The sequence below is a fragment of the Anas acuta genome, chromosome 21 (genome assembly GCF_963932015.1).
Source record: "Anas acuta chromosome 21, bAnaAcu1.1, whole genome shotgun sequence".
Classification (NCBI taxonomy): Eukaryota; Metazoa; Chordata; class Aves; order Anseriformes; family Anatidae; genus Anas; species Anas acuta.
In genome coordinates this window covers 1,511,761-1,533,427 of record NC_088999.1, presented here as the reverse complement: position 1 = coordinate 1,533,427, position 21,667 = coordinate 1,511,761, and the positions used below count along the sequence as shown (strand labels likewise).

Below are 21,667 nucleotides of genomic sequence, written 5' to 3'. Positions count from 1 at the left end.
TGTTACATGATATGTAACTAATTTCAGCTTCAGCTAAAGTGCTTTTGGCGGCAGAAATGATCCTGGCTCCATTTAGAACACTGATACAACTTGTAGTTCCTTCTTTCAGTAGTAGAATTATTTAATGTTTTCATGTCCAGATGTTCATATCAGTTTGACATTTTAAACCAACTTACCAAGTTAAGAAAACTTAAACCATTTTTTTACCCACACATCTAAGTTTTATCAGCACCTATGTTTTCTTTCTTTAGGGAAGAACAAAAGCCTCTAGAGCTACAGAAGCACGCAAGACTAGCCAAGTTAAATTTTTATTGGATATAAAATTCAAAAGCTCCAGTAATGAGATTACCTCATAGTACAAATATAGATTTAAATGCACAAACTAAACTAATTACAAATCTAGTCATGATTACTGTACACAGTGGAATATTAATTAAGCTTGGCTACCCACTTTGTGAATTAAATGGAATGAAATATGTGGTAGTAGAAACAGCTCTAGGAGCAAAAAAGTCAATCTGCCCACAACAAGATTAGAAAGTTTTTTTTCTAACAGTCATTCTACTAAGAGACAAAAACAAACTGAAGGCTCTTTGAAAAAACTGAAGCTTTCAGTTCAGTTTTCCCATATTCGCTTATGCTTCCATCACATGGTCATGGCACAGTAATCAAGTCCAGTCAACAGAATCCTCCTACATGTTCTGCTTGTCCTTCAGTTCCAACGTGTAGGCACCCACAGAATAACTGTGACTCTTACAGGCTAGAAAGAGAAAAGATCACCTTCCACATTGCAAAGCTTGACAGGTTAACTTGAAACATAGACAAGCATTTGCTTAAAAACAAATCCAGCTGGAAAGAACTTCACTCAGCATCCGTAGACTTATAGTGATCATCATCCACAGTGGAGTAGATGTGTCCCTCGCTGCTAAGGAATTCAACTGCTTGCCTTTGAAGAAAAAAAGTCAATTGCTAAGCGGTCCATGTCAACACTTTTCTCTCAGGTATTTCCTTTCTACAGCACCCCTTTCCCACTGTTCCTTTCCAGCATCTTCCAAGGGATGCTCCCAGTGACTGTATCTTTTTAGCACTGAAAGAGCTGCTCCACTAATTAGTAGGTACAGAAAGATTTTGAAAGCTATGTCAGTATGATCCCCTAGCAATTCTCAGTCTCTGAGAACAGAGAAAGCCACCACTCTCAGCATTTTTTTTCCAGATAAAAGCAGAACCTATGGCTCTGGTTCAAACAGGATAGGACACAGGAATATAAGACATTAATACTGTCTAAATTTCACTGTTCTTCTCAGTGTCAGGAAGAAGTCATAAGAAACATCTAAGAAAACAAACAAAACCAAACACCACCATCCTCCACTGTATTCCAAAATTTTGTTTGGGATGTAGAGAGAGAAAAAACAGTCCTTGAACAGGTAAAAATACTGCTGAAGCACACCCAGCTACCTATTGCTTTGCTACTGAGCTACTGAACAGCTTGTTTTGAAAACAGAGAGTGTTGCACTTTTATCATCACTTCAACAAACCATGTCTCATTCTAAACCATTTCACAGAAGAATTCAAAAGCTCAGGCTCACTACTACATGAAATTACCAGCCCTGCTAACAAAGTAGGGATCTAGCCTTGCCCACTATTTTCTTCTTTGTCTCCTTTTATCAGTCTCTACCCCTATTTCGAGCACATCCTTTGTTTCTACACACTTACTTGATCGTTGACATGCTGACATTGGGGAGCTGAAGTTTCAGCTCTTGAAGACTCATACCTTCTGGGACAGGGCAGTTTTTAATCAGGTTCAGCACCTGGAAGAACATGAACTACACCATTAGCACACAGCTAAGCTTCTCTATCTGCATTAGATAGCAAGGTCAAGGAAGAATTACCAGTCTTCAAAGAATAATCACTGCTTTATCCTACATCACTCTGCAGCAGCATCCACTGCAACAGCTGTCTCTGGAGAAGCTGCTTGCACCCACCTGACTCTGATGTGCTGTGAGTCCATTCACCGGCAGACTGCCACCTCCACCATAGCCCCCCATGTCACCTATCCCAGCAGAGGTAAACGACTGAGGCGCTCTTGATGCTGCCTGCATTACAAGAGTAGAAGAACTGTGGTTACACAGGCTGCTGTAAACCCAGGGCATGGAAGACTCAGTGTTACATATCAGAGACACAGTAATTAAAAGCAGATTATTAAAAAAAAACAACGGGAATTGACTACAACACAATGTCTCTCCAGGGAAGCCAGAACTCCTGATACACCCTCACTGCAGCTCTTCAACAATTTCAGAATTTCCATCTCCACAACTTGTATACAATTTCCCCAATGAGCCAAGAGTTCACTCTCTTTGAGAGATAAACAATAATCCAGTAACGGCTAGCATGGAATCATGATCTTTAAGTACGTACCGTAAGATTTTTTCTGAGGATCATATGCGCATTAACAATCTCTAGGATGTGCGTGGTGAACTCATTCATGTTTTCCAGAGGCATGATCTTAAATGCCACCAAGCTTTTCTTATTCTTTCAGAGATTAAAAAAAAAAAAAACAAACAAGTACAGTACAAGTCAATTAACATGACAGCTTTAACAGAATGTGCTTAATCATTCCAGCCAGGATCAGGGACAGTGGTAGGTAGGGAGTTTTTCTGCACGTAACAAGCAAAGTTTTTGGACTTAAGTTTTGATATGCGATCATGCAAAGCAGTGCAGGACAAGACAACTTCTTTTTTAAATGTCTAGTAACTAACTGCACTTTGCTTTAACACATGCAGCATTATTTAAAGGGTGACTATTATGAGACAACCCTGCTACATAATATGCTGCAGGAAGCATCCCCATTATCCAGATCATGGTCTAAGCTCAACATGGCAAGCATCCAATAACCTGGTGGCCATTACTCTTTTCCACTGAAAATAATTTACTGATGAACGGTGACATTTTAAATGCATATTCCACCCTTTTGATTTAGTAACGAGTGATTCATACAGCACAGGCAAAAACATTCAAGGATTTGTCCACAGAAAAATATAATCAAAGATCACAAATAACTGGATATTTTAAAGGGAGCCTAATAACACTTTGTCAGATCCACCAATCCTTCAAGCCACTGCTCCTGCCTTATTACTTGAGGAGTAATATATGACCTCACCTGGAAGGACCGAAGATGACCAGCTACTTTTACATAAGTTCCTGGAGGTACCACGATATTCTCACCACCTGCCTCCTTACAGAGAGGAAAAGGAGAAAGCAAGGTTTTGCTATTCACATTGCCATTTCTCAATTATCACAATCAATGACTTGAGAAAGATGTAAAGTCTCAAGCAAACACAAATTGTATCTGTTCCTATGACCATTTAGAGCAGTTAGGTAAATATAACTGTAAATGAAAAATAGAACTTATTGATAAACATAAAATTGAACTTATGATAAACATGCATTTAGCCAACAATGTCTGCTTAATTACTCTTACAGAGCTGTTCAATGGAACTCTGCTGTTCACTTGAAAATGCATTTAGATTTAAAGGCTTGCTATATCTGCATGAGACTCCAGTGAAAACTAGCAGCATTTCAGGAATCATGCATAGGAAGACGACACAATGTGCGCTGATACATGTCTTAATCACAGTCACATACAGAATCTCTTTCGCTCTCTGGTTTTGTATTTCTTATGCAGAAGTACTGAGCATGCATCTCTCAGTACAGCTATGGTTGAACTTCAGCAGCGAAACTCTAAAAAAATTATCTGAAGCGATTCATTGTAGAACCACGTATGAATTACAAAACAGGAGAACAATCATGCAGAACACCAGCGATCTCTATTACAGCATCTTTCTTGGCTTTCAGAAGCACGTTATTCCCAAAATACTTTTCTAAACAGCTATTTCTTTTTGTTTGTTTGGAAAACTATTCTCTCCATAGATTCTGAGCGCCTTCCACCTCGCAGCCTCAGTACCAAATCTGGTGCTTACATCAGTATCGACCCACTGCCTAACATCCATGGGCGCTGCCGTCATGTCGTCCACTTTGTACAGGATGTTCGTCGGCGCTTTCTCAGCGTGCCGGATTATCCCCATGATGGTGACCTGCGTTTGCGGAAGGCCGAGTCAGCCGGGGAAGGCCCGAGGCGAGCGCGCTCCTACTCACAGCCTCCCCGCCGGGCCTCGCCGGTCTCCTCGAGGGCCACCCCCGACGCCCACCTGCGAGATCTCCACGTCCCGGATCCTGAAGGTCTCCTCCACCTGCTCGGCCGCCAGCAGCTGCGACACGGTGCAGGGCACGATGTTCTGCGAGCGGGCGCGCTGCGAGGGGAGGGCGGCGCCGTCAGCGACTCCGGGCACCGCCCGCCCGCCGCGGCCCAGCGCTCCGGCCACCGGCCGCCCCGCCGCCCGCCTACCTGCTTCTTCTCCGCCTGGGTGCCGGTGGGCGAGCTGAAGCCTCCCGGGGACTGCGCGTAGCCGCCCGCGGGCCCGTAGCCGCCGTCGAAGTTACCTGGGGAGGGAAGGGGACAGCCCGTCAGGCGGCGGGGGGCGCCCTCCGCTAGCGCCACGAGGGGCGGCGGCCCCGGGCGCCCCCCGCCCCCGCCCGGCCCTAGGCCGCCCGCCGGGCCCGGCCCGCACCGTGCCCGCTCCACATGGCGGCGGCGGCGGCAGTGGCGGCGGCGGCGCTCGGATGGGCCCGCCAGGCCGCGCGCACCGCCCCTCCTCGCGCCCAATCCGCGGGCCCGCTGCGTCGGCCGGCAGCCAATCGGAATCTGCCTTCTTCCGGCTCCTCCCAATGGGGGGAGGCCGCAGGGAGGCTGGCAGCGCCATGTTCAGTGCTGGCGCTGCCCGGCCGCGCCGAGGTGCGCGGCGCTGCGAGGGGGCGAACGGGGCGGGGCGAACGGGGCGGGGCGGGGCGGGGCGGGGCGGGGCGGGGCGGGGCGGGGCGGGGCAGGGCAGGGCAGGGCAGGGCAAGGCACAGCAAGGCAAGGCAAGGCACGGCACGCCTCGGCTCGGCTCGGCTCGGCTCGGCAGGGCACGGCAGCCGCTGGCCGGCATGAAGGCGGCCGTGCTCCTCCTGCTGTGGCCGCTGGCCCTGGCAGGTGAGCGGAGGGAGCGCGCCCCGCTGCCCGTCCGGCGGCCCCGAGCGGCGGCGGGGCGCTTCTGGCACATCACGGACCTGCACTGGGACCCCGAGTACGAGGCGGCGGCGGCGGCCGGGCGGGGCTGCCCGTCGGGGGGCTCGCAGGCCGGGCCGGGCGCGGGGCCGTGGGGCAGCTACCTGTGCGATGCGCCCTGGAGCCTGCTCAACTCCTCCGTCTTCGCCATGCGCCACCTCCTGCGGCGGCCGGACTTCGTCCTGTGGACCGGGTGAGGGCCGGGCGCCGCGGCCGCCTCCCCTGCCCGCTGGCAGCGGCCGGCGGGTGGGAGCCGTGCGCCACGGGCTCCTTGGGCTCGCCGCCCCGGCCGGTCTCTCGCTTCTCTGAGAGCGCGGCAGCCCGACCGCTCGTGTCCGCGTCTGCAGGGAGCTTCGGCTGCGAGGGGAGGCCGGCAGGTGCTGGAGGAATTGTCGGGGCCGGTGCTGTGGGTGTGCGTGCTCCCGGCTTGTGGCTTGATCCCGCCTTCTCCGAGGGTCGCCAGGGCTCGGATGGGAGCCTTGAGGAGAGACCGGGGAGCCGGGCGGGAAGGGGTTTTTGGCAAACGTGGGGCTGCCTGTGTGGTAACCGTTTTGGAGAGGCGAGGTCTGGGCTTGTCTTATGGTGTAAAACAGAGGCTTGGAGAAGAGCTGAGCGAAGCTGAGGGAGAGAGTTTGGCTGTGAGAAGGCCTCTCGATGAGAGCTGTGCTCCCGACAGACCCATCAGTGAGAAGCGAAGTAAATGAAGGGGAGGTGTTGCAATTCACCATGCGTTTCTTTTCCTTTAAATTGTTGCCAGCTCTGGCTGACTTCACACAGAGCGTGAATACCTGAAAAACTTGCAGGTCTGGGATGTGCTGTTTGTGTTGGTGCCCAAAACCCTGCCTGTTAGAGGCATCAGGAGAAGAAGGCTGGAAAACAGCTTGTGGCATTTCTTCAGACTGTCCTGATTTACAGCGCAGTTGCTGAATTCATTGTTCCTGCTTTATATAGTGCGGAAGATTGTTCCTACTCAGAAATAGTTATGTCATTGGTCTTTATACTTCAAAAGAAACAAAAATCAGAATAAGAGTAATTTTCCCCCAGTTCTTTGACATTGTTTTGAGTTTTGATCTTCCTCTCTGATGGGCTGGCTTGTAGTCCTTGATAGCCCAGCATCATCTGCAAATGCCATAAGCATATTAGTGAAACTACTGAAGTGTGCATCTGCCAGATCTCAATGATTGCTGTCTTAATGAAGGCATCCATTTGTTTCATTTTCACTGGAAGAGTTGTTATCCTGCTGTTATCTTGAGTACAAACAGACTTGTTTCCCTATTGCTGATCAAATTTTGCCCTGAGATTGCAAAATGCTTTCTCTTTTATGATCTCCGATCAGCTGTAGCATCTATTAAATGTTCTGAAGTAGGGTGAGCCTCCATTTGTTATGCTTGTGTACAGGTTTTTAAAGGTATAATAAAGTGGAGCAAGTTTTCACTTTGAGTGATTCCCTGAAACTCCTTCAGTGCTGTGGCCAGAGAGCATAGTGCCGATTCCTACCCCCAAAAACCTCCAGCTTTATCTTCTAAGAGACAAAAAGAAAACAGAGGGCACAAGTGCAAGTTCTTTGCCTTGCTCATCACTTTAAGCATATGTCTGGCTAGACAAAGGCATTGACCATGCTGTTTCTGTTTTTTTTTTTTCAGAGATGATACTCCTCATGTCCCCAACGAGAGTCTTGGAGAAGAAAAGGTTCTGCACATAATTGAAAATCTGACCTCTCTGATAAAACAGGTATTTCCAGGTAGGACTTGAGGGAAAGAGAAGGGGAGAGAAGTACAGTTTCATGAGAAGTACTAACCAGTGTGGAGCAATGACAGAATAGGGAAGGGGGAGGGCCCAGAAAGGCTGTGGGGGATAAGACTCCTTTGTCCTTTTGTTAGTTGCTCTGTGGAGTGAGGCATGTTTGAATTGAGGCACCTGGTGCATTCTGGTTAACACAGAAGAGAGGGGGGGAAAAAAAGTTTCTGTAATCACTCATTAAGACAAAAAAGCTTGCAAAAATTCTTTTTATTTTATCTGTCTCGACAGTGGGGGGAGGAGTGTTACTAATGGTGAGAGCTCATTGATTCATCTGTAAAGCCATGTCTTTGGGTAGCTTGCTCCAAGTAGGGATTGTCTCTGCAACATTGCATCCCGTCAATGCTACCATGTGTATGAGGTGCGGGTGAAAATGCTCTTATAAAGCTCTCAAGCCGTGCTATTCTTTCTGAGTCTGCAAGTGCATTGAAGAGTTTTGATGAGGATGAACTCTGAAACAAGCATGGACTTCTCTGTGCCTCCTTTTGTCTATCTCTAGATACTAAAGTCTATGCGGCTATGGGCAATCACGACTTCCACCCCAAGAATCAGTTCCCAGGAAAGGGGCACAGGATCTACAACCAAACAGCTGAAATGTGGCGTCCCTGGTTGAATGAAGCTTCTATTCCCCTGTTCAGAGCAGGTATAGCACCACTGGTTGGTATTGGCAGCACTCTGGAGAACTGGGGCTGGTTCAGAGAATACCACAAGTAATCTTTCCTTCTTTTAATGCTCAGAGCAACAGTATTTTGAGTGAAAGGGTACAATTTAATGCTGATTTCTAGCACTGAGTTATACTGCATATAAGAAAATAAATTTCTTTATTCTTTAATCTCTCCTGCTTTCTTCAAGTTACTGGCAAGTATCCCTGCAGAGGATGCACAGTGGTAAGCTTTGGTGGGGGGTAAAGGGGAGGAAGTGTATTCTAAGAAAGCTACTGGTACAGGCCAGCACTGTGACTCTCTACAGCTGCCCAGCTCCTGCACATTGTCCTTGTGCAGCATATACCTTCCTCTTGAGAGGCCTAAGAGGGGCAAGAGATGCATAGGGAAGAGTTGCACCAAGTACACAGCTTGGACTGGTCAGAGCACTGTTGGTGCCTTGTCCAGTGATTCTGCTGTGGCTGCTGACAAAGAGAGCTGAGAGAGGTGGAAACACAGGGTTCTGGGGTCACGATAACCAACTGGACCAGACCTCCAGCTCCATGGTTGCATTTTGCAGGAGCATTCTACAGTGAGAAGCTGCCCAGCCCAAATACAAGGGGGCGAATGATTGTTCTCAATACCAATCTGTACTATGATCAGAATAACGAGACAGCTGGCGAGGAAGATCCTGGAGGGCAGTTTCAGTGGCTGGAAGAAACTCTGACCAATGCCTCTAAAGCAGAAGAAATGGTATTAAAATAAACAAACTTCGCAGAGGGCTTCTCCCAGCATGGAAGCTCTTCTTGCCCCTGATGCTCCCCTCTGTTCAGTCACTGCCAGCCAGTGCTCTGTAGGAAGTATGGGCTCTGTGTTCAGTGTGTCTGTTCACTTTTGTAGGTCTACATTGTGGGGCACATCCCTCCTGGTTTCTTTGAGAAGAAACGAGGCAAGCCCTGGTTCCAGAGTGATTTTAATAAACGATACTTGAAAATTGTGCAGAAGCACCACAGAGTGATTGCTGCCCAGTTTTTTGGACACCATCACACAGACAGCTTTCGGATGTTTTACAGTGATACAGGTACTGGTTCTGGTCACCCAGATCTTTTCAGTGACTGCTAGCCAAATACAGCTGGGAAGCCAGAAGAAGCTTGTTTTTATCTTACTTTCTAAAAAAATTTGTAAAATGCTTTGGTCAACAAAACACAACAATGGCCACGATCCTTATCCCCAACCTATAGCTCCTGCTCTCCTCCCTGTTTCCCCTCAATTCTGTAGTTTCCTGTCAATGCCACGCTGCTGATCTTACTCCATATCGATGGGCTTTGGACATTAGCTGAGATGTAAGGGAGCAATTATGAACCTTTGCATTGTGTTTGTTGGTAGTGCTCTGGGTTCTCTTGTGCACCCCTCACCATAAGGGTCTTCTACAGCTGTAGAAAGCCTCTTCTTAGTTGCAGCAGTCCCATGTTCAATTTCTCATGCTGTTCAACATGCACACACTTCAGGCATGCACTGTTGGAACTAAGGCTGGTGACAAAGCTGTTTGCAGGGTGATGTGTTCCTGAGATGCTTGCTGTAGTCTGGACAGTGTCTGATACAAGCTGGGGTCTCAGATTCATGGTTTGATTTGCCTTTTCATTAAGGTTCTCCAATCAATGTCATGTTCTTGGCCCCTGGAGTGACTCCCTGGAAAACAACATTACCTGGAGTGAACAACGGAGCCAACAACCCTGGGATCCGGGTGATTGACTATGATCCCAACACACTTCAAGTACAGGTAGGTGATCCCTTTGTACTTTGCACTGCAGTTTAGAAGGGTGTTTTAATTCCTCCCTGTGGTTTAAACAGGCAGAACTACGGAATAGAAGAGGCTTTGCCAGAGACAACCTCTAACCAGATACTTCAGTCTTGTAGCTAGCACAAAGTTTTAGTGAGAGTGTCAGTGAGTGAAGGCAAAGTGGCCACATTCAGCTGGTCCAGGTCTCCTGCTGGGATGCAGTCCAGGCCAGCACAGACAGACTTTGCTATGTTCTTTGTGTCTTTAGTTAGTCTCCTTTGATACTTGCTTTACCATGCAGGCAATATGGATCGCAGGACTTCTCTTTGGGAACTGACAGACGTGTTGACCCCCCTCGAAAAAATATGAACTGTCTAGAAGCTTATTTGTGTCCCTCCTAACTGCTGAATTGATTCATTTATAATGGGATCTGAATTTAGGTTAATTGCAGGGTCTGTTTCTGTTTGATTTGTCTCTTACTTGTGAATGGTGTTTTGTGCCTTTCTTTGCAATGGGTTAAAGCAGCTCTGGATAGGATAAGAAATTTATTTTTGTCTGTCCTAAAATACACTGCATAAGGCAAGGGAGCTAGTGAAGCTAAGAGAAAAAGGGCAAGAGACTGAGAACAGAACTTGTGAAAAACTTTATTCTTTACATTGCTCATGTTTGAGAAAATAATTTAATTCAGTAAGTTACATTACTCCAGGCCTCAGCTCTGGCAGTGAACTGTGTTGAAGATATATACCAGAGTGATTTTAAAGTAGGCCAGGCACAATATTCCTGATATTTGGAGATAAAAATCAGACAGAGAAAAGCCATCCCTTCATTCTTTATGAAATAGTGAATGGGATAATGCTGCTTTTGTGGTGTGTTCTGGAGGCTCTCACCTGCATCGTCTATCCCCAGGTTCACATCTTGATAGAAAGCCCCTGTTGGGAGATGGCTCACCCCTCACTGGGCTGGGAGATGTGTTACTTGCTGCCAATCTATGAATATGCTTCACTCTGTTAGGCACTGGCATCTGGGAGAAGGGGCTGCATCCTAGGCAAACATTTCACTCAAGGGCTGATCCTCTCCTGATTTGTCTTTGTTCTGTTTTTCTCGCTCTGCAGGATATGGTGACTTACTACTTGAACTTAACACATGCCAATATGATGGGCCCAATATGGGAGGAAGAGTATAGGCTGACGAAAGCCTTCCAAATCCCAGATGGCTCTGCACACTCCATGCAGACAGTGCTAGAGAGGATATCGAAGGATGCAAAGTACCTACAGCAATATTATGAGTTTAATTCTGTCAAATATGACCTCGACCTGTGTGGGGAGGACTGCCGTGTTGACCATGTTTGTGCCATCAGAGAAATTGATTTTATGAGATACAATGAGTGCGTTAAAGCCAACAGCTCTACTACTGCCATCACCAGTGTTTGCCTTTTATTACTCTGTTTGCTCTTAGGGGCTCTTCAGTCCCCAGCAAGCAGTCTCATGAGTTAGATCAAGAATGAATGAGGAGAGGACAGTTTCACAGTGAATTAGCAATCGTGAATGCTTTTGGAATTGAGAACTTATTTGGAAACTAAGACGAAATCAGCGTCTTTTAATAAAAGTTCTACGATGTCGATTAGACCACTTCTAGAAAGGCTCTATGTATCCGTGATTGCTGTGTTGCCTTTTTGTGCCAGACTGACCTGCATCAGAGAGTTTATCTTCCTTCCACTGCGACTTTTGAGGTAGTTGCAGAAATCAGATGAAGTCCAGGCCTCCCCATGAAGTTTAACTTACCTTCCGAATGTATGAGAACTGTGAGCTGCCACATGCTCCTGAGGAGCCTGCTGCCAGCTGAATTCTTCATTTTGGCAACACTCCTCTTCTGAAAAGATGGCAGAAATGGTGGCCTGAAAAGTTTTGGTGGCCTTGTACAGCAGCAGCTTTCCCTCTGGTTTGTGAGCAAAGCCAGGTGGGGTTAGTGCTTCCTTTTACAGTGTATGAATTTCAAAAAAGTTTAGGCCATGACATTCACATGTCAGTGTCCAAGATATGGTTCCAATATAAGCTTGATTTTATTTTTATTTTTTTCCAAGCACCTTCTGTGTTCTGTTAACTCTCATACACTTATTTTCTAACTTCAGCTGGGCATTGCAAACTGACATTGACTACTTCACTGTTAAGAGAGACTTAATGATTTGGTAATTTGCCCGCTTTGGGCTTTGCTCAGCTTCCATAAGAACCACAAGGGAACAAATACAAAGTAATTCTGTACTTTCCAGGTACAAGTGGATGAGCCAGTGAAGAAATACTCTGTAAAATGCAGATTCCAGGGGTCTGCAGTGAGCAGGAGCTTGTAAGGCAGTAGAGTGGTGCTGTATATGGACTGAGCATCCTGCTGTATCAGTGCAGTCCTAGGCTACTCTTGCAGGCTGTCTGCATGGTACCTGCAAACTATTTTGCTGGAGGAGGTTTGAAGAATGGAAAGAGCTGCCAAAGGAAGGATGAAACCAGTCACCTGTGAGCTGAGCGGTGTAGGTTAGGTATATGGGTGTGTGTGTTGGGTCTGTCTGAGCTGGAGTCACCTTTTCCCTGCAGCAGCCTGCACAGTGCTGTGCTCTGCACTCGTAGCTGGAACAGCACTGATATCACTCCAGTGTTGTGTCTATTGCTGCGTAGTGCTGGCACAGCATCAGGACTCCTTCCAAGCCCCCAAGAGCCAGCAGGCTGGGGGTGGGCAAGTGATGGGGAGGGGACATTGCCGGGGCAGTTGACCTAAACCAACCAAAGGGATATTCCATAACACCTGATGTCACACTCAGCAATAAAAGGGGGGACTCTCGTGGGGGAGGGGGCTGTTCCTCCTGAACAACCACTACGCGTTTGAGGCCCTGCTTCCCAGGACGTGGCCGAACACCGCTCGCTGATGGGAAGTAGAGAATAATTTTTTCTCTCTCTGTGCTTCTGCGCGGACTGATTGTTTCTTTTGTTTGTTTTTCCTCCCCATTCCCTTTCCCTTTAATTAAATCTTTCTCATCTCAAACCTCGAGTTCTCTGTGTTGTATTTTCTCCCCCTTCCTTTTTGAGGAGAGGGGGAGTGAGAGAGCGGTTGTGGTGGAGCTCGGCTGCCCACCTGAGTAAAACCACCACAGTGTGGTGTCAGGCCCACAAGAGAAGTGGCAGTGGAACACACGTGTTGGAAGAGAAACAAGGACACAGGAGGAATGGCCTTCTGCAAAGCTGCAGCTTGGCAGATGTTGGTATTTACCCCGGTACAGCTCAGGAGTATACAGGACCAGTGTCACAGCACATACAGGTGCCAAGGATGGAGGGATGCAGATGTCTGCTCTATCAGACTGTCAGGATGGTCACTTCCAGCCAGTCCTGGGACAGCTGGTTTGGTGTTGGAGTCCTTGTAATGGCCCAGGCCCTCTGTGAGCATCTGCCCTCCTGCTCCTGGCCCTGCAGGACCTGAAAGGGAATGCTAGCGGACTGCGAGCATTTCTAGGTTTTGCTGTGTCCTGAAAATCATCTTACTGTTTGCATCAGGATTGCAAGTGTCAGTACTTCAGCCCCACTGCTCTGATTTCTGTCTGTCCCATGATCTGTTTTGCAGCTTCCCGAAGTGGGCTGGGAGGGGTGGTAGGGGGAAAGCGGCCGGGGCCGCAGCGCGGGGAGGCAGCAGAAGTGCCTGCGGGGCCGGGCTGGGAGGGGGGCAGAGAACAGCTGCCCTGGGGTGTGCTCGGGGCAAGTTGTGCCGGGACGTGACAGGGTCCCAGCGACAAGCCTACTGTAAAGCAGCTGCTGCCTACGGACTAAGTGGGGGGAAGGACTAAAAAGTTCATGGGGAAACAAAAACGGGCCGCCGAGCACCGCCAAGGCTGCGCCTCTTTGTCACGGGGGGAGCAGCAGAGCCGAGGAGCCGCCTCTGAGGCGGGCCCCTGGGCCTCAGGGGCCGGGCTCGGGGCTGCCGGGCGGGGAGCGGGGCCGGGGGGCGGCGCTGCCGGGAGGGCCGGGCCGGGCCGGGCGGTGGCGGCCCCGGGGATGGCGGCGCGGGGCCCGCCGCGGTTCGGGCCGCTGCAGCTGCTGCTGGCGGCGGCGGGGGCGGCGGCGGCGGCGCTGGACGTGTGCGCGGACGCCTGGGTGGCGGCGGGGTACTGGCGGGCCGGGCACCCCGGCTGGGCCGCGCTGGGGCTGGCGCTGCTGGCCGCCGCCTCGGCCGCCACCCAGGCCTGCAGCTGGCTCTGGTTCCGCTCCGACCCGGCCGCGCTGCGCCCCGAGCTGCCCCGCTGCCTGCTCGCCGCCCTCCACCTCCTCCAGCTCGGCTTCTTCTACAGGTACGGCCCGGGGGAACGGCCCCGCTTTCTGCTCCCTCCGCGGCCCCGCCGGCCGCCCCCGACCCCGGCCCCGGGGTGGGACCGGGCCCCGCCCGGCACAGCCGCGGCCGCCTCCTGCGGGACGGGCCCGGACTCGGCCCCGCGGGCTCCTGCCCAGTCCCGGCCCGGGTCCAGCGCTTTCGGTCCCGAGGCAGGGCCGGTCGTCACCCCCCTGCCCGCCCGGCTTCTCCTTGCCCCTGGGTGCCGGCCCTTCGTGGCGTGGCAACCAGCGACAGCGAGCAGAAGCGTCGAGACTGGACGATGCCTCGATATTTTTTTACAGCAAATACAGTGCCTGCATCCGTCTCTGTTCCCAGGAGCGAAGATCAGCTCCTGAAACAGTGGAGCAGAGCACAGATCCTGTCTTGGCTTCTGCTCCCTCCTTTTTTCAGGGGGCAGCATGGCCATGGTGTTCCTTGCCTCCCCACTGAAGGAGATGACCCGGCTGCTTGCTGAACGTCCTCTGCAGAAATCAGTGGTTAAGTCGGAGGGGAGGACACGCACTGCTCTGTGCCTCTGTTTTCTTTTTCCTGATGCACATGCAGCAGATGTCAGGGGCAGAGAAGCTCTTGTACATTAAAGGCCTGGAAGCTGTGCAGGGGGCACGGGGCAGTTACTGTGGGACCCTTCTGGTGGGGGCTGGCACCTTGTTCATGTACCTCTGTCATGGGGAAGGGAATTGCTTCAGACCAAGTTGAAGTGAGCTCCAGGCTCGGACTTGCTGGTGCCACGTGTCCCACCAGGGCAGTGCATGGTTGTCAATGGGCACGCTGCTGCAGAGGCACCTGCAGCTGGCCCCATGCAGCTCCTCACCACAGCTATGGCCCCGTGCAGGTGTCTCCACGCTCTGAAGCTGGGCTGGAAGGTGTGCTGGGCAAAGGCAGCATCGGAGGAGGAGCAGAACCGCCTGGCCTTTTTCTCCCATGACATCAGCATGCTACGCCTCTTTGAGACCTTCCTGGAGAACACCCCGCAGCTCACCCTGCTCCTCTACGTTATCCTGCGGACAAACAAGGCAGAGCCATCCCAGGGTGAGAGGGATGAAACTGGGGAGAGGTTTTGAGGCTGCAGGCTTGAGCTTGAAGCGCAGAAGGGACCTGGTAGGATGTCTGCAGGCTGTAGGACCGAGCAGGATGCTGTTCTTCTGCCTCTGCTTGTGGTTCTCCAGCCATTCATGTCTCACATCCGTTGCTTCCTTGACAGAAAATGCAGGAGGGTGGACTCGGGCCTGTGTGGCCCACTGGCCTATGCTGGGCCTGGAGAGGGACCTGGGGGACCTTTGTGATCCTTCCCCTGCGTCTCCTAGGCTGTGCCTGAAGTGCACCCCCCCCTGCACCTACCTCACCTTGTGGTCCTGTATAGCACAGTGTGCCCTTGGCCAGGGCCCAAGGGTCAGGAGAGCAGTCAGGAGCATGCTGGGGAGCAGGGAGGTGCTCTTGGGGACACGTGTGGAGAGTGGAGCGGAGCCCACGGAGGAGGTGCTTTGGTACCTATCTCAGAAAGGGGATGAGCCCCCTAAGTATCCCTGTGAAGAAACAGGGAGCTGAATCATGTCCTGGCTCTGTGGAGGCAGAGCTCTTCTGCCATTGTGGGCTGGGGGTTTCCCTGGCTGGGGAAACGGGCTCTGCAGAGCTCTTTGGTCCTGTTGCCTCTTTCCCATCTCCTGGTCCAGCCGCCAGGTTTGGGCAAGGGAGAAGTCCTCCAGGAGCAGCACCAGCCTGCTCCTTGCGGAGGGCAGGAAGCCAGGGAGGCAAAAGAAGAAAAAGAGATGCTGATGCTCTGACTCCCCAAAGCTGCTGCTTTGCATGCCGGTGGGATGCACGTTTTAGCAATGTCTGGCAGAGTGATATTTGGAGCAGGGCCAATCCCAGCTCTGTCTGCCCTTTGCATCTCTGCTGCTGTGTTTGCAGGACTGGGGATCTGCACTGCCTTCCTGTGTGTGACCTGGTCTCTGCTGGACTATCACCAGTCCCTGCGCTCCTTCTTGCAGGACAAGTATGAGCTGAGCCTGGGCTCCTCAGTTGTCTACTTCCTGTGGAACCTCTCCCTCACCTGTCCCCGCATCCTCGTGGTCGCCCTCTTTGCCCTGCTGTGGCCCTACGGCGTCGCTATTCACTTCCTGCTCGTGTGGCTGGCGATGTTCCTCTGGGTCAGCTTGCAGGGCACAGACTTCATGGAGTCACCTGGCCCCGAGCAGCTCTACCGGGCCATTGTGGCTGTGATCCTGTACTTCAGCTGGTTCAACGTGGCTCCAGGGAGGACACTGTACCGCAGCATCATCTATCATGGCTTCATCCTGGTGGACAGCACGCTGCTGGCCCTGTCCTGGCTCTTGTGCCACTCCCCTTTGGACGAGCACTTCTACCTCATCCCAGTGGTCTCTGCTGCCCTGCCCTGCTATCTTCTGGGGCTGCTGCTGAGAGTCAGCTACTACAAGTGGCTGCACCCCAGCGCACGAGCACAGCAGCAGGGCAGCTATGATGAGGTGGATGCCAACAGGAGGACCGATGGGCTGGAGTTTCGGACTGCCTTGGAGCCAGACCTTGTGAACAGGAGGATGCAGTGCCTGGCCCAGCACCAGTTCGTGGTACCTGTCCTGGCAGAGCAGCACTTGCTGAACGGGGCTGCTGCTGCTGACGCTGCTGTCTGAGGCCAGGTCCTTCAGCTCCTCAGGAAGGAGTCCTGCCTCCTCAAAGTGGTCTGACTCGCTGGGGAGATAAGTTTGCTAGTTCTCTCGGTTATTCCTCTGTGTGCCTCAGACTGCTGTTTTGGACAGCTTGGTGCTACATCCAGGATGCTGGAGGGGCTGGGCAGAAAGCTGGGGAGATCTGCGAGTGCCTGGCCAGTCCCACGGCACAAAGCAGGGCTCCCACTGCTTCACTGGAGGAAAGCCACAGTGCTCGGGGCGGAGGCCAGTACATTGTGAATGCACTGTTGTGTCAACCTTTCTCGTTATTTATTATTAGGCTTTTCAAAAAAAAACAAACAAAACAACTGTTCATCCTCTTTGTCTGTGCCTCTCTTGGTGCCTGCTGCCAAGGTTGCTCCTCATGGATGTGGCTGCTGGTAGCAGAGAGCTCATTTTCCTTGGCAGCAGCTGTGGGGTGTTTCTGGTGTGTTTTCCCACTTCCAATGTTTTGCTGTTAAGGTCAAAAATTGCCCAGTATCGAGATGTGACTCAGAGCCCTGCTGAGAGGGGCAGAGAAGAATGTGAGGGCTCTCTGCAGCCTGGCACCCACCTGGGAGAGTGGCTGCCTTGGGAGGGCAGCGGTTGTAGGGTGCCTGCACCTCTGTAGGGTGTTATAGGGGTCCTGGGGTGGGATGCGGGGCAAGGGGGGGTCATGTAAGCAGTGGCTTCACCGCTCTGAAAACGCGAGAGCACTTTCACACAGGGCCCTGCTCACACTGCCCCTTCATGCCCTTCCCACTGTCCAGGGAGATGGGCAGTGCTGAGCTCAGCTCTCTTCAGGAGCTCAGCTCCTGTGCAGAGAGGGCACGGGACAAAGCAGCACCTGCCTGCAGAGTGGCCCGTGCTGGAGTTTCTGCAGCCCCCAGCAAGCCACTCCTCCCGCACTGGCACTTGCAGAAAGAGCTTGCGTGAGCAGGGTAAGAGGCGCTTGGGCAGCAGGCCCTGCGCTGTGCCCGTGCTCTTGTCCCTGGGGGCAGCTCAGGGCAGCCACAGCACAGCTGGGAGCTGGGGCCAGGCCCTGGGCACAGGCTGGTAGGGCTGCAGCTTGGTTCAGCACTTCTGGCTTAAATGTCACCTTACAGTCCCTTTGTAGCCATTCCTACCACCACCAACTACAGCTGTGACCAGGCTGGAACAACCCAGGGTCGGTTTCTTGGCTGTAACAGTGGCACAGGGGTGAGGGCTGGACATGGGGCTGCAGCATGGGAACTGTGGCAGAGCCTGGGCCCATTGCCCGGATACACGGTGCTTGCCCAAGCAAGCTCCAGGGCAGCTCCTGGCTCCTTCTGCTGTTGCATGGCCCACCACAGCCCCTTCCCCATCCACCCCCTGTTGCAGGAGGGGACTGGCCCATACCAGGTGCTTTGGGAAGGGCGGTGCATGGGGAGGCAGCCAGATGCAGCTGAACTGCTCCTGTCCCATGAACCTGCCACAAGATAAGCCCAGGGCAAAGGCCTGGTGCAGCAGCTGTGCTGTAGTGCCACTGGAGGAGGCTGGTTGCTGGACTCGTGCAAAAGGGAAGGGGGGGAAAAAGGGCAGGGTTTGTGCCTCACTACCCAAGCACAATGTGACTTATGTGGGCAGCAGAGCAGAGCCAAAGGTCATGGAACTGCACTGCTGTCTGCTGCAGGAACCCCCGGGAGAGCAGGGGCCTCCAGGGGCTGTGCTGGGACCTGAGGCGCAGTCACCCAAACTCCTTTGCTGGCACTGATGGCCTCCCAGCCAGGGCCATCACCGAGGGCAGGGACCAACTGCAGGGAGGGGCTGTCAGAGAACAGACTGAAGCACTGACTATAGAAAATAAAGAAAATAAAGACTTTATTTTTTTTCCAGTTCATAGGACAGCTCCCGTTACACAGAACACAAACAGGCAACGACTGCGCAGCCAGCAGCCCCTGGGGCTCCCCTCCTTCCACCACGCTGGGAAGTCACCGCAGAAAAGGCTGCTGCAGGCTCGGGGGGCTCCTGCTGCTTTCTGCACCACTGTAGGCTGAGGGCCAACACTGGCATTTCCCCCAGAGCATGTGGAGGCACCACACACCATGATCAGATGGTTGTTTTTTAAGACTGCATCTGCAGTTAAAAGCAGGGAGGAGGCCAGCAGCTGCTTGTGTGCACCCAGGCCAGCGGGCATTCATTCACGTAATTGGATTTATCAGCAGTTCAGCTTACAGCCAGGTCAGGAATAACAGGAGAGCAAAGAGACACAGAAGCAAATCAATGCTTGGTTCTCATGTGCTTGGCTGCCACATGAGAGAGAGGCAAAGTCTTAACATCAGCCAGCAGAGGGGAAAAAAAAATAAAATAGCCAGGTCAACCTTTATTATTAAACAAACACAGAAATGTACCATCAACCTCCTATTATAAAAGTACTTTACATACATTCAAGGAGACATCGTATAAATATCAGTATGAAATGTCACTGGCTGCAATAGGTCCACACTCAGCTAAAATTTTGCTGCCATCTTAAAGTTTCTTTAAAACATTTTAAAAGTAAACAAACACAAAGCAAAGCCTGCCAGCTTCTGGGCTGCTTGATACCTTGGTTTCAGCACTCACTGTGAGTGCCTGGGCAAAACACATCCTACCTCCTAGCATGAACCAACATGGCTCTCCTGCAAGCAACTTTAGACGTTAGTGAAGCAGAGAGGCCACTTGCCCATGCCAGGCAGTGGGAGGTTAAGGCACGTGTTTCCATCCCGAAGTTCAGCTGGCTGGAGTACAAGACATGCTCACAGGCAGGTCCAAGCCTGCTTACAAGACCTTTGGATGGGCTGGGGACCTGCAGAGACAGACTTAGGAACCAGCACGGACTCTTCCATAACTTAGAGATGTCCTGATCTATGAACATTTCAGAAACAATGGAGCTGCTTCTCTACATGGCTCCCTTCCTCCCAGATGTGCTCTTTCTGATGCAGTAACAAGTTGTCTTCAGAGCCCTCAAATGAACCTAACTCTCAGCCCTGTGCCATCTCCACCCTCCCACTCTGCACAGCACTCATGCTGCTGCTAAACACCAGCATGCACCCACAGCATGAAAGCAGAAATTGGCTCCTCAGGTTTTCTGATGGGACAAGAGCTCACATTACTCACAGGCAGCAGGTGCTACACACACAGCACAATCCTGAAGCAGAGGTTTCCTGGGAAAATACACAGACCCAGAGCCTGAGATTGAAGTGCTAGGCCAACACCTAGCAAGGAGCTGGATGGAAAACAGATGGCTCCCGACTCCTGGCCATCTTGAAGTGAGAAAAGCTCTGATTTTTATATATTTTTAAAACCAAAACTGGAGCTAGGAACATCTGAAACAGAAACCTCCATGTTCAGTCCCTCAGCTCTGGGGGTCCAATGCCCTAGCACCATTTCAGCAGTGGTGACCAGAGCCAGCACAGGGACAGACACCAACCTGTCACTCACAGGCCACATCACAGTGCTTGGGCTGAGCCAACACAGGAACTCCCCCAGCACTGATGGAAATGATTCCTCAGTAAATAATGCCATGAAAGGAATGCAGCAAATATCACCTGCTTCTGTAGGCACAGCCTGAGTGGGTCAGTGTCCTTCCAACATGACAGGTTGGGTCTTTCAGGCCAGACCCAGATGAATTATGCTGGGCTGCAGATGAGATCTGGAAGAGTTTGGGTGCAACTGCGGTGTTTGCTGAGCCCCACTACACACTTCTGCTTTCCCTGCTGAGCCAGACATCTGGCCTCTGTACAAAAACTTTAGGCACCTGCTGATTTTGTGCCATCAGGGTACAGACAGGTGGCAGACACCACCAAACACTGCCTGATCTCGCACAAAACCAGCTCCCTGTGCTAGCACCCAGTCTTCAGCTGGTTATTTCTGGCTCGTGGTACCACAGGTCACTGACTCCAGCCTTTTTTTATGAGATAGTAGCAAAAGTATCAGTGTAACCATCACTTCCAAGGTCAGTGTGCCCCAGGTTGGCAAGTCACAGTGTCTTACAAAATTAAGTCCCCCCTTAACAAGGATTTTGTTTCTAACTATGTAGAGTTAGGCTAATGCAAAGAAGAATATAAGAAAATTGAATCTGATTCTACTAAAAGGAACATACTCTCACAAATGGAGTCAGAAAAGCAGAGGTGAAGATTAGTTACCATATCCTTCTTTGTAACATTTATGAGGATTTAGTTCTCTCTCAAATTATTCCTCGTCCAAATGAGGTTTCTGTTCACTTCTCAGCACTATCTGCAATATTGTCGTGCTGTATCTAATGTTCACAGGCAGTTTCGTTTTCCCATATAAGGAAAATCTGTGGGATCTGCAGTTTGGGTTGTGGATTGCTGGAATCCAACACCCTACTACTTGTTAACAGTGTTTGGAGCCATGTGCAATGTAAACACATTGACTAGAAGCCAATGGGATCAACCAACAGCAACACTGTCCTTTATGAGGAACCCCAGAAACATTCCCTTATCTTTTTATTTTCCAGAAATCCCACACTGAAGAAATTATGTAAGGATATCATAATAAATTATCTACTTTGAACACCCAGGAAAGGAGAGAGGACACACTTTCACATCAGTAGAGGTATATTGACATTTTCATTAGTATTTCCCATGGAAAAAAACAATAGCTCTTTTCAGCTTTGCAAAACAAGGGAGATTCAGCTCTGCCGTCAGTATTTTTCTATAAAAATAAGATTTTATGTTTACTTGGGTTCTATAACTAAGCTGAATAGAAAAGCAGAAGTATCTGTTAGAGCCTTCTCCACTGTATTGCCCCTTCACTCTGGAGAGTACCTGCTAGAAGAATTCAGCTGGCTTCTGTGAGTCTCTTCAGACAAGCTCTAGCTCTGCTGAGTCTAGTGCTTCTTTATAGCACTAGACTTTTGTACTTGGCAGGGCCTATGCTCCTGAGGAAATGACCTGGTGTCACATTCTACTGTACAATTTGCATTAGGTGTATATTCTTCATCAAGCTGAAAATTGAGTCACCAAATGTATGAGATTTCTGCCTCTCCAGTGATGGAGAGGGCTTGCAGGAGCTGCTGCAGTCACACCTTTGCTCCAGTGTCTTACAGGAAGTCTAACTCAAGGGCTTGGTGAAGGGACACAAGGTCTGCGTGGTTTGTGATCCTCCAGAAAGGCATGTTGTGCTGTAACAAGAAGATTAACAAAGTCCGTTTTATTCGAGTGATTTTGCAGCTAGATGGAAGCAGTCAAGGTACACCTGCAAAGTTGTGCAATACAGCATTTGTAACAGCACATACCAT

The 21,667-nt window shown here is 50.8% G+C and overlaps 4 protein-coding genes across 10 annotated transcripts in view; 2 read left to right on the top strand and 2 right to left on the bottom strand.

The window, feature by feature from the left end:
• Positions 1–285: 285 nt before the first annotated feature.
• RPA2 (replication protein A2) lies at positions 286–4,776 on the bottom strand. Its single transcript, XM_068657769.1, has 9 exons — positions 4,623–4,776; positions 4,400–4,494; positions 4,203–4,304; positions 3,975–4,088; positions 3,155–3,229; positions 2,413–2,526; positions 1,980–2,090; positions 1,711–1,805; positions 286–943 (listed from the first exon to the last, which is right to left on the bottom strand). Exons 1-9 carry the CDS (start codon positions 4,636–4,638, stop codon positions 859–861), a joined length of 807 nt encoding a protein of 268 aa, XP_068513870.1. The 5' UTR covers positions 4,639–4,776; the 3' UTR covers positions 286–858.
• Positions 4,777–4,911: 135 nt separating this feature from the next.
• On the top strand, positions 4,912–11,017 carry SMPDL3B (sphingomyelin phosphodiesterase acid like 3B). 2 transcript variants are annotated; one of them, XM_068657766.1, is made up of 7 exons: positions 4,912–5,354; positions 6,805–6,902; positions 7,458–7,601; positions 8,180–8,352; positions 8,500–8,680; positions 9,246–9,379; positions 10,492–11,017. In XM_068657766.1, the coding sequence occupies exons 1-7, from the start codon at positions 5,041–5,043 to the stop codon at positions 10,870–10,872; spliced, it is 1,425 nt and encodes a 474-aa protein (XP_068513867.1). In that variant the 5' UTR covers positions 4,912–5,040; the 3' UTR covers positions 10,873–11,017. The 2 variants fall into 2 exon arrangements, with proteins under 2 accessions (XP_068513867.1, XP_068513868.1); XM_068657767.1 differs by lacking the exon at positions 4,912–5,354 and adding an exon at positions 5,608–5,941.
• Positions 11,018–13,340: 2,323 nt separating this feature from the next.
• Positions 13,341–16,730, top strand: XKR8 (XK related 8). Its single transcript, XM_068658113.1, has 3 exons — positions 13,341–13,700; positions 14,574–14,770; positions 15,650–16,730. The coding sequence occupies exons 1-3, from the start codon at positions 13,408–13,410 to the stop codon at positions 16,387–16,389; spliced, it is 1,230 nt and encodes a 409-aa protein (XP_068514214.1). The 5' UTR covers positions 13,341–13,407; the 3' UTR covers positions 16,390–16,730.
• Positions 16,731–18,229: 1,499 nt separating this feature from the next.
• The window catches only part of EYA3 (EYA transcriptional coactivator and phosphatase 3), a 60,068-nt gene continuing 56,630 nt past the window's right edge, over positions 18,230–21,667 (bottom strand). For all 6 annotated transcript variants that reach the window (XM_068658106.1, XM_068658109.1, XM_068658108.1 and 3 more), the window contains one exon: positions 18,230–21,550. In XM_068658106.1, the coding sequence (XP_068514207.1) occupies positions 21,470–21,550 (81 nt within the window). In that variant the 3' untranslated portion in view covers positions 18,230–21,469. The remainder of the gene's footprint in view (positions 21,551–21,667) is intronic.

What these genes read in the sequence shown, in the direction of transcription:
- RPA2 (XM_068657769.1), bottom strand. An exon ending in TCCTCAGAAAAAATCTTACG is followed by an intron (nt 2,091 to 2,412) that starts GTACGTACTTAA and finishes CTTGTAATGCAG; the next exon opens with GCAGCATCAAGAGCGCCTCA. An exon ending in GTCAGCATGTCAACGATCAA is followed by an intron (nt 944 to 1,710) that starts GTAAGTGTGTAG and finishes TTTTCTTCAAAG; the next exon opens with GCAAGCAGTTGAATTCCTTA.
- XKR8 (XM_068658113.1), top strand. Translation starts at nt 13,408, where the DNA reads ATGGCGGCGCGGGGCCCGCCGCGGTTCGGGCCGCTGCAGCTGCTGCTG. An exon ending in CAGCTCGGCTTCTTCTACAG is followed by an intron (nt 13,701 to 14,573) that starts GTACGGCCCGGG and finishes GGCCCCGTGCAG; the next exon opens with GTGTCTCCACGCTCTGAAGC. An exon ending in CAAGGCAGAGCCATCCCAGG is followed by an intron (nt 14,771 to 15,649) that starts GTGAGAGGGATG and finishes CTGTGTTTGCAG; the next exon opens with GACTGGGGATCTGCACTGCC.
- SMPDL3B (XM_068657766.1), top strand. Translation starts at nt 5,041, where the DNA reads ATGAAGGCGGCCGTGCTCCTCCTGCTGTGGCCGCTGGCCCTGGCAGGT. An exon ending in TATTCCCCTGTTCAGAGCAG is followed by an intron (nt 7,602 to 8,179) that starts GTATAGCACCAC and finishes TGCATTTTGCAG; the next exon opens with GAGCATTCTACAGTGAGAAG. An exon ending in CCAACACACTTCAAGTACAG is followed by an intron (nt 9,380 to 10,491) that starts GTAGGTGATCCC and finishes CTCGCTCTGCAG; the next exon opens with GATATGGTGACTTACTACTT.